This window comes from Dasypus novemcinctus, chromosome 15 (genome assembly GCF_030445035.2).
Source record: "Dasypus novemcinctus isolate mDasNov1 chromosome 15, mDasNov1.1.hap2, whole genome shotgun sequence".
Classification (NCBI taxonomy): Eukaryota; Metazoa; Chordata; class Mammalia; order Cingulata; family Dasypodidae; genus Dasypus; species Dasypus novemcinctus.
This window is the reverse complement of record NC_080687.1, coordinates 42,069,747-42,081,125: the sequence shown is the minus strand read 5'-3', so window position 1 is coordinate 42,081,125 and position 11,379 is coordinate 42,069,747. Positions and strand designations below refer to the sequence as shown.

Below are 11,379 nucleotides of genomic sequence, written 5' to 3'. Positions count from 1 at the left end.
CCCACTAACCCTTGCTGTCTCCTCCACTGCTGTGTTCTGGCTCTTTCCCTCGGTTTCTCTGGAACCTCCCTCTCCCCCCACACATAGGAAACCCAAGCACAGTGATTTCTGATGCAAGAGTATGGAATTTTCAAAATTAAGAAGGAAGAAATTTTTGAGTCTAGAACAAAAAATTTAAAAATAAAGAACTACTGGTATAAAGTGTGTACAAACTACCTGCCTTTCGAAAACAAAACAAGCCCAACCAAACAGAAATCAGACAATTTGGATTTGTGATTGTGCTCTGCTACCCAAGGGTCCTCCCTACATGTTTATTCTACCCTGGATTTGTGTTTCAATAGGTCATGAAAATATTAAGAGCCACAACTGGAGTTGTATTGTCTTTTATCTGCACAAATAACATGGTTTAATAGCAAATGAGTTAACGACTTAAGTATATTCTTTATATTTCTAGATTGCTTTCTTATGCCATTAGGATGAACAAGAAGGGTGTGAAGGGAATGAGAAAATAGGAACGTTTCTTTACTTTTCTTTTCCCTACCGAGTAGAGAGATCCAGTCCAGGTTTTGCCTTGGACTCTGCCTCTCAATTTCGGCTGTGCAATGTGTAGCACGTTTCTCTCTCTCCCCTCCTTTCTCCTTTCCTCTAGCCTCCAAGTGTCGGTCTCCAGGATTTCTCTTTTCCTATTTCAGGAGGGCTCTCACTGGCTCCCTTAGGTTTTCCCTGGATCCCGTATATCCCCAACACTTACCTCCACGCACACACATCCCCAAGAACGCCGCGCTTACACCGACACGCGCGCGCACACTCGCGCTGGTCTGGACATCTCCCTCCCGGGAGAGCCGGCGCGCGGCGTTCCTACCTTTCCTGCACACTCAGGCCAGTCGAGCTCGCAGCGCTCCAGGATTCTGCAGCTCGGAACTCGGGATCGCAGCTCTGAACCCCTATGGTGTTTTGTTTTTTTGGTTTTTTAAACATTTCTTTTCCTTCTCCTCTCGTTTTTATTGCACCGTTTTGGATCTGGGGAGCTAGAGGAGCAAAGCGGCTGCTTTCTCGACCAGCCCTGGTTGGCTTGCCATCCTCCATCTGGCTTATAAAAGTTTGCTGAGCGCAGTCCAAAGGGCTGCGCTGCTCGTCCCCTCGGCTGGCGGAAGGGGGTGACGCTGGGCAGGGACAAGGAGCGCGCGGGTGGCTCTGGCGGGCTTTCGGCTTGAGTGGCAAGGTGAAGAGCTCACAGGCCCTGGGGTTTGCCGAGCTGGATTTGCATGGTACACCATGCTTTCTTGGATCGGGGCTGTGATTCTTCCCCTCTCGGGGCTGCTGCTGTCCCTCCCTGCCAGGGCGGATGTGAAAGCTCGGAGCTGCGGAGAGGTCCGTCAGGCGTACGGTGCCAAGGGATTCAGCCTGACGGACATCCCCTACCAGGAGATCGCAGGTAAGCGCGGGAGCGCGGCGGGGGGCAGGCTGCAGACCACGGCGGCTGCACGTCGCCTAGCTGCCCGGAGCCCTCCTTTCCCCTGTTGCTAAGTTGTTGCTGCTCACTTTCAGCCAGGGCTCCCCCGGCGCCGCGACGCGGCGGATGCTACTACGGCTTCTCCCGCAGGGGAAGGTGTGCGTCTCAGTCGCCTCATTGTGTGCACGCGCGGGAGCGCCCTGCTTCCCTCGCGGTTCTCTCGCGCCCTGGCTCCCCCTTCGTTAATCGGCTTGGGTCGGGCAGTTCGGGGAGGATGGAGCCCTCGGGGGCTACCGCAGGGCTAGGGCAGGTCGCGGAGCTGGGCGCCCACCCCGCGCGTCTCGCTCCGGCAAACTTGGAAGAACTGCGGCCGCAGTTTGCCCAGCGCCACAGTCTGAGTGGCGCCTTCTTCACTCCCGCCCTCGCGCCGGCGGGGGCGGTGGAGCGACTCGGAGGGCTCCTCCAGTCCTTGCACCACCCTCCCTCTTCGCGAAGGCGGAGGACCCAGCGCCCGGGCTAGGGGGTGGCCAGGCCAGGGGGCTCTCCCGTCGGGGACCCGGCCTCCGGACGTCTGCAGTTTAGGGCTGGTTTGGGTAGTTCATGGACTGCCGGTTTCAGATTTGGGGCGGGCTTTCGCGTTAGGGTTCCTCAGTGCTTTCCCACTGCGTTGGTCACTTGTGGTTCGGGGACACCCCGGCCGCCGGGCCCTGCTGTCGTCCTGAGCGCGGCCTCGACCGCCTGCCTTCTCTGGGAAGCTGAGCCAATTTAAGTGGGTGACTCAGGTGGGGATTCGGCGCGAGGTCGGCGGACCCCGCGTGCCCCGTGTGCCCGGACACTGGCGTTTCTCCACGGAGAGCTTCCGAGCCCGCACGCCCTTTCTCGGCGCCGCTGTGTGGGCAGCACTTGGTCTCCAACAACTTGCGGAGCAGCGCGGGTGCGTGTTTTCCGGCTCTTAGCTCCAACCGAATCTGTGCTTCTCTGGGGCTCTGTGAATGAAACGTGTCGGGGAGAGATAATCCTTTGGCTGTGAGAGAGCAGAACTGAGAGAGGCTGAGAGGGGCCGGGAGATGCTGCGAGGGCGCGGGCTGCTCAAATCGGGAAACTGAAATCCTTAGTAACCTCAGACTGTCAAGGAAAAACGCTGACTTTCCATCATCCTCTCTGTGTTTTGCCAAAAAACTGGTCGATGAATGAAAAACATTTTGCGGATATCGTAAAACACAGTCTCTATACGGCGTGGAGTAGTACTTTATTATGGTTGCTCTCAAACTCTGAATTGAGTTTTACTTACACCGAAATTAACACATTTATATAAATTTAGGCTTTGAAGGTAAAGTGTAAAAGCCCCATAGATCAGGTTAACAGTGCGGCGCATTATAGAGGGAGCCTTTTTCCATTCAGAGCCCGCCGAAGCCTCTGGTGAGTGGAAGGCGGAACCTGTAGTGAATCTGAAGGCTACTTTTCTAGCAATCCATTCCCCCCCCCCCCCCTTTCTAGAACGCCTTAATTTGTTAATCAATGAATGGAGAGCAACTGCCCCCACTGCTCCTTAAGTTTCTTAACTCTCTTTCCCCTTTGTCTACTGTTATTTCATTCTTTTTAATTAATTGATAAGGATCAAACTCGCTCTTTTTTCCTCCCCAAATCTCTGGGAACTCACCTTTTAAAACTTATATTATGGATCACTTCTTCTAGAAACTTTTCCTCCTCTGATCAGTGCTTTTTCTAATTGTGTCTTTTAAACAGACGTGTATTTCCCAACATGACTTCAGTAAGATATCTCAAAGAAGAAAATAGTTAAATATTTTAAAATTGCTTCAGTGTTCTTTAATGGATGATGGGAAAGGGAGGGAACAACACCTCATTCTTAGGATGCAAATCTCAACACCAAAGTGAAGATTTTTCAGTGTAAATAATTTCTGTAGTCACCCTTTACTTTGCTGAGAACGTTCCCAGTGGTTAATATAAATCCTTCAGTAGATTTTTAAACATTTCTTTTGCCCTTTTTCCCCCTCCCTTTTACAATTACAGTGCTTGCTTATTAGCTGTGAATTTCTAAATGTATGACTTTTGTTAAACTCACATACTTTATAGGGCTGAGCACTGTTGACTTTGGCTTCAACCTGGTGCCCTTTGATACTGGTGGACATACTCACGATGCAGGTCACTGTAGGGTCAGAGACACTTTTGATAGGAAAATAAATGAATTGAAAGATAACTGTGTTAAGGATATACATTTTTTCAAGGTAAACTTTACTCAATGTACCTATTGCTGTTGGAATAATCACTTAGGAGATAAGTCCTGTTGTTAAATCAACCAGCCTCCCTTATCCTCCTTGACTCCTGATGTTATATACATTTATATAATTAGTATAGTTAAGAGTTTCAATGGTGATTATCTCTTCTTTACACTCTCTTTTATTCTTTGCCTTATTTGGACTTTGAATGGTTTACTTGAGAAAAAGCGCTTGCCCTTAGTCTGCTAAGGTTTTAAATTGATGAGAACTGTTTGTAATTGAAAAGTTTTTACCGGTTGCTAGTTTGGTAAAATATCTGGAAAGTAATAAAGTTCCATCATGGTATTATTAAAGTTTTACTCAGAATTCACATACGTAAAATAGTGTTGCCCTTAATAGTGTTGCCCTTTTCCATTGTAGATTAAAGAGGAGTTCTTCAAACCCAACAGAGGAGGGACTGTGATGGGTAATAACTATATATTACCCATACTTTCTGAGAGTGCTTGGGAAAGAGAAGGCCTTCAAGGGGCAGTTTGCACCATTAATCTTCACACAGCACTGGTTTTAAACCATTCTAGTCAGATCAGATAGACTCTATCTATCCTTGTTTGAAAAATCTCCAAAGGAGTAGACTACTGAGCCCCTCTGAGCAATCCATTGTAATGCTTTTTAATTTTTGTGATTCATGAATGATTCTAGGTATCTACCCCAAAGCCTTCACACAGCACTGGTTTTAAACCATCCTAGTCAGATCAGATAGACTCTATCTATCCTTGTTTGAAAAATCTCCAAAGGAGTAGACTACTGAGCCCCTCTGAGCAATCCATTGTAATGCTTTTTAATTTTTGTGATTCATGAATGATTCTAGGTATCTACCCCAAAGCCTTCACAGTATGTGTGCTTATTTTCTCTTGTTCCATCTTCTGGGATGATTCGAAGCAGTATATCCTCCGATTCTTTGTTAGGACAGTTACTGTGATTGAATCTCCCTGTGAAATACAACAGCCTTTCCTTGAGGACCAGTCATATTACCTCCTTTTCCAACCCCATTTTGGTGGGTCTAACCTTCTAAAGGGACTCCATGACCGAATATAGCATCTTCTTTAAAGCCTGGGTAATTCAGAAAGTGTTTTAGGCTTATTGTGCCCCTGCTTTATGCTTTGAACCTTGATTGAATCACCATTTATGATACTGTATGGCTGACTGGTCTTTTACTGGCCTACATGTTCACTTTTTTCATCACTGATCAATGCAGCTTTATTTAACAATCTTGCATATAGGAATTACTATGTTCCAAGCACCTACCTAGTCTAAGATGCTTTGACATTACCTTATTGAATTCTCTTAATAAATTAGCAGATACTATCATTATCCCCATTTTATAGATGAGAAGACTGAGGGGCAGAGAGACTAAATTAATTAACTTGCCAAGGATCATTCAACTCCTAAGTGATGAGGCTGGAGTTCAATTCAAATGCAGTTAATGTGGTTCCAGGGTCAATAAACTTAACCACATATGCTGCATTCAGCCTTTGTTAAATGAATGCTGCAGAGTCAATTCTCTCCTTGATTAGAGGTTACCTGAAGCTGAGGGGCAGGGAGGGGCAAAAGGGAAGTTATCGTTTGATGTATAGAGACTTTCTGTTTGTGTAATGAAACTGTATTAGCAGTGAAAGGTGGTGATGGCAGCACAACAGTAAGTAATGCTACTGAACTATAACTTAATAATGGTTAAGTGGTAAAATTTTTGCTCTTTTCCCATTAAGCATATATATAGCCTGTTATTCTTAATGTCCATATGTGTTCGCTTGCATTTATTCATCTGAATGTCATTCTTTTTACTTCCAACTCCTACTGTTGCTCAAAATCACTTTGAATTTGGATTTTATGGCCCAAGAATTGGCCACACTCCCTCCACCATGTCCATGGATATATGCATTTTCCTGATAATTTTGTTATATAGGTAGAGTTATATAAAAGGTAGAATCCAAAGTACATGTGGAAAAAAAAAAGTACATGTGCTTTTTTCCATATACTCTTTCTACTGGAATATTGGGTTTGTCCAATAAAACCTAAGAAGTTGTCCACAGGAATAGAAGGAGAAAGGAAGTTTACCTTCACAGATTAGGAAAAAATACATAATTAACTCTTTTCAAATTTTCTCTGCCTCTTTTACTGTCTCAGGTATTTTGGGAGTTGGGCTAGAGTTAGATATTATGAAAACATTGATTTTTCTTAAAATTTAAAAAAAAATTTGTTTGTACTTTACTGATATATTAAACAATTCTTTTAGTTTTTTTCCTATTGGTTTCAAGTTTTAAAGTACATACTGCTTCAGTGTACCTGACCTTTGTCCAATTGGCCTTTCCTTTCCGTGGTGTTCTTCCCAGGTAACCTGTCTTCCAGTCTGTATCCGTGCCCCCCTTCCCCCAGTAAACCATCTATTTAAGAATTTGTCATTAACAGAAATTCTTTTTTCATTTTACATGTAGATATCACATTAACATAAACATGAAAACAGTATTTGGTAATTCTTACTCTTTTACAGCCGTATTAAATGTCTTAGTTTAGGGTAAATTTTTAATTTCCATTCATCTACCTCCTTCAAAGATTTCTGATTTCTTGCCCTCTGTTTAGTTAGCTGATATCTTTAAAACCCATGGAAGAACAGTATGCAGTATAAATGAGTTAGCTGAACTTCAGATGCTTTATGATTTGGCACATCGTTAGATTTCTTAAAGAATTGCATTAGTTCCAGGTATCAAAGCCATCTAAAATCTGGGCTATTAGGCTTTCCACTTGTTAAACTCTTGATTTGGGAATTAATTATAGAGTGATCCTTGCAAACAGAGTTATCTTAGCTGATTTAATTAGAGGATAATATATTATCATTGGGAACAAGAGTTCATTTGAGTTGAATGATATACTTTTTAACATAAAACTCACATCTTTGTAACTGCACTCTTTTTTATAGCTTGCAAGTAAAAATGTAGGCCACTATCAAAAGTGATTTAAAATGTACAGCATTATGGTCTTTAAAATGTTATAGTATAAACATTGTCCCATAATTTATATAAGAGGATGACTTGCTTTATTTTAAGATTATGGAGGAGTTTCACAAAAACTTATAAAATATAAAATTATTAAGTCATTTTGAACTAAACTGATCTTACCGGTCACTAAATTTGAATGTAAATACGAATTTAGGTTAAAAGTTATAGTAAAGAAGTTGTTGCTAAACTAATTTTAACAGCTTAATCTTTATATCACTTGCAAGCATACAAAAGTAACATTATAAGACATTTTAAAATTAATTCACGTCTTCTCTCAAAAGTCTCCTAGCAAGTGTAGTAAAGATTTAGAGTTGTCCTGCCAGCATAAAGGGAAAATTTAATGTTCCTTTAAACTTGGTATTTCTATCCCTTTATAGACTAAATTCTGCTCTGTTGGATTCTTTATATGGCACATAATTTGATTTTTAAAAGTTTAATAGATTTCTCCAGTATTATTCAGTTTTCAATGACTTATATATTATTTGAAAGTGTAATAGACTCCCTGGAATGGTGTATATGTAAATAACAGGTTGTGTTGGAGTAAGGCTTAAATAAAGGTATAAAATTCATTCTTTAAATTTTCTAGTTTTTATAATAACCCTGGATGAAAAATATATTCTAAACAAATGTACTAGTTAGTAACTGAAAAATAGAAATTTGATTTTCTATTGGCACTTTATTCAGGTTATTGATTATTTCCATAACCTCTTCTCCCTTTCCTTTAGGAATTTAAAAAATTCATCCAACAAAGATCTATTGTGCACCTAGTATGTGTAAGTCATTGTGCCAGGTGTTGGCTATAGGGTCCCACAGATTTGAACTCCAGCAGTGAAGCAGAAATTAAGCACACCATTCAAAATTAATTAATTATGGTAGAGATAATGTACTGGGCTAGGAACAATGAGAGCATTTAATGGGAGGATGTGAACTCATTTGAGGGTCTTGGAAATGCTTCCTTGAGGAAGAACGATGAGAATGCAAAGTCAGTAAGGAAAGGGGAGAGTGGAGGGTGCACACATTGCCTATATGATACATGGTTTTGAATTGTTACTTTAGTAGCTCTGTAGAGAAGGAATTGGAGGGGAGCCAAAGCAGAAGCAGTGAAATGAGAAGATGGTAGCTCTTAACTGGAGTGGTGACTTGTGGAAATGGAAAGAAGTAGAAAGATTCAGAAAATATTTAGTAGGTAAAATCAACAGCACAGAGAGATCATTTTTCAGTCAAAAAATTAATTATTGAGCATCTACTATGTGACTCAAAAGGAATGGCGACTGGAGTATGTATGTGTGAAGCCTGGGAGAGAGGGGAAGAGAGATGGCAGGGGTGGGAGGGGAGATTGGAAAGAAAAGCAAGTGTCCTAGAAATGTTAATTGAATTACCAAGATTACATAAATATTTTGACATAGTTTATGTGGGCTTTTTAGTGGAGACAAAACTCAATATCATAAAACCAGTGAAGGACTGTTGAGAATATAAAAACAATGTGGCTAAGAGAAAGGGATTTCATAAGTAGAGTAGGATAAATTAACTCTAAGAAAGTATAAAATCATCAAAATATATGTAATCTGTTATGTCCTTTGTTGAATTTAAGTTGCAGTTGTCTTTTATGTGTATGCTATAGCAGAGTAAGGGAAGTCTCAAAATTTTCAACAAGATGAAGAATTAATTACATGATACCTGCATGGGAACAAGCAGTTTCTGCCTATGATCCACTGTGATTTAAACAATGCTGTGTCTATGGCTATGTATCAAATATCACTACTGAATGATAGGAATCAGAGACAAAGAGACTTTTTTGAACTTGCTGATAGGAAGAGGTAAAATTTATTTGGGCCCTGAAAGGAAGGTAGTGTTTGACCAAGGGCTGTGATGGAAGAAAACATTCAGTTTGGTTAAATAGATCTTACGGCCATGAAAGACACACAGTGAAAAAAAAATTTTTTTTTAATTTATTTTCTTTTTTTGATTTTGTATTTTATTATTTTTATGTATTTATTTATTTAGACTTTATTTTTGGGGAGGTTTTGGATTACAGAAGAGTCACAGCTGTGGCAAGGGTGGATCACTGGTGTGGGATGTTGGTGGCTGGGGAATGTGTGGGGAGGGGTATACTATGGAATATGAATGTGTTCAAGGGGCTATTGGGTATTGTCTCATTGGCTGGAGACCAACACGGTCATCAAAGAATATTGAATTTCCATTCTGGGGAGTCCTGCTACATTCTGTAGTAGAGAGGCAGGAGTCTATAGAGTACATGACAGTAACTCGTATAGGAGGACAGACCAATATGCCAGTCCTTTAATATTGATCCTTGTACTTATGAACCTTGTCTTGTGAAATGGAAACTTAGCCTAGTAATATATATTGCCTAAGAGTTACTTCCTGAAAGCCTCTTTGTTGCTCAAATGTGGCCTCTCTCTAAGCCAATATCAGCATATAAATGTACTATCTTCTCCCTGACATGGGACATGACTACCAGGGATTAGCCTTCCTGGCACCGAAGATTATTACAAAGCACCAACACATAATGCATTTGGAAAAAGATCTTAACAAAAGGGGGGATATTACAGGATGGAGGAATAAAATATGAATTAGAATGGACTTACTGATATTCAACTGTGAAACTATTGTGACTAGTAATGGAAGAAACTGAAGCACTGATGTAGAGAAAGTGGCCATGGTAGTTGCTGAGGGCAGAGAGAGGGAAGAAGAGATGTGATGTGGGGGCATTTTCGGGACTTAGAGTTGTCCTAAGTGATATTGCAGGGACAGTTGCTGGACATTATATATCCTGCCATAACCCACTGAATGGACTGGGGGAGAGTGTAAACTACAATGTAAACTATTATCTGTGTGATACAGCAGTGCTCCAAAATGTACTCACCAAATGCAGTGAATGTGCCACAATGATGAAAGAGGTTGTTGATGTGGGAGGAGTGGGGTGAGGGGGGTTGGGGGGTGTATGGGAACCTCTTATATTTTTTGAATGTAACATTTCAAAAAATAAATAAAGAAAAAAAGGAGGGGGGGGATATTAAATACAAATGAGTTTTTATGGCTAAGAGATTTCAAACTGAATTGGGAGGTCATCCCAGAGGTTATGTTTATGAACGAACGTCTTGGAAGGATCTCACTGGCTGCCGCGGTAAACGGTTCCTCAAGGAGGGGGCTCCTGAGGACTCTAGAGACATCTGGACACTATAGTTATGGCAGACAACCCCAGGAATTCAGCACCCTGTCAGTGGGCTTTACCTTGGAATATATGATAACCTATTTCCCCAATGTATCAGAGTTAGACTCATTTATAATTTTCCTACTACACATGGTTCTTATGCCCCCTTTTATTTGAACCTATAATTAGTACTTTACCCATTAAATATATGTCCCAGAGACTCAAATCTACTGGCTGTTCATATGCTATTTGAGTCCTGAATCTCAGCAGAGTTGCAGTCAACACCAACTCTCCAATTCCTCAGGATTGCCCAGGACAACTTACAAAAGGATGATGTTGGACAATGTCCATCCCAAAAAACACAAAGTATCTACAACTACAAGCAGGATTTCCACTTGTCTACCCCGTGGGACCTAAGTTTCCTCTGAGCTGTTAGGAGAGTGGGCATCACCAACCTAAAATCCTCAAGACTGAGGAATGAACAAACTTAAGCAGGGAATACAACTATGGATTAAAGTAGACTTATTACTACTCTAGCAATGAAAGTACTTGTAACACTTATATAGAAGCAGTGGTCACTAGAGGTTCTAAGAGGAGGGAGATGGAGGAATAGGTGTAACATCGGGCATTTTTGAGATATTGGAATTGTTCTGCATGATATTGCACTGATACAGGCCATTTGTCAAAACCTGTAAAATTGTGTGATACAATGTGTAAACCATAATGTAAACTACAGACCATGCTTAATAGCAGTGCTTCAATATATGTTCATCAATTGTAACAAATGTACCACACAAATGATAGATGTTGTTAATGGGGAAAGTGTGTGAGTGGGGAGGGGGTATATTGGAATTCCGTATATTTTCAATGTAACATTTATGTAATCTAAAGCTTCTTTAAAAAAAAAAAGTAGGGAGGGAGAGGAGGAAAGACAGTAGGTCTGTTTTAGTTATTAAGGCATGAGATGATGAGGGCCCAGAGAATTATGAGAGAGAAGAGATTAATATGAAGCAGTATCTACAGGGAAAACTACAAGGTCATCTGAGAAGGAAGAAGCCAACTTAAAACACACACACAGAAAACACTTAATTTGACTTTCAGTAGACCAATTTAATAAGCTTTAAAATTTGATAAGCTTTACTTCAAAATTCAGAATTTCCGATAACAGAATTTCAAGAAAAGAAACTGTTGAAATAGTCTTTTTTTCTGGAATAGTCTGAGTCAGATAAGATACTTTTGTCAGCAGGTCTTGGACAATTCTGACTCAGCTGGCTTTACACAATATGGGAAAGCCATTATTTCACAAAAAAGAAGTCCTAATATGAGGCAGTTCTAGTAATGAGAAATCAGTAAATTAAGGTCCCAGTTTTTCTCTTTCTTTGCTTCCATCCTCAGTCCACCAGATTAGGTTTATTATGAATGTAAGATAGCTTGTAGAATACCAGGAGTCAGAGCCTCATGTAA

General features: G+C 41.1%; 1 protein-coding gene across 2 annotated transcripts in view; it reads left to right on the top strand.

Moving 5' to 3' along the window:
• Nucleotides 1–661: 661 nt before the first annotated feature.
• Nucleotides 662–11,379, top strand: part of GPC6 (glypican 6) — a 1,204,448-nt gene continuing 1,193,730 nt past the window's right edge. Inside the window, exon 1 of one of the 2 annotated variants that reach the window (XM_004457718.4) lies at nucleotides 662–1,435. In XM_004457718.4, coding sequence (XP_004457775.2) covers nucleotides 1,276–1,435 — 160 coding nt within the window. In that variant the 5' untranslated portion in view covers nucleotides 662–1,275. The remainder of the gene's footprint in view (nucleotides 1,436–11,379) is intronic. The other variant, XM_058276506.2, reaches the window with a different exon arrangement.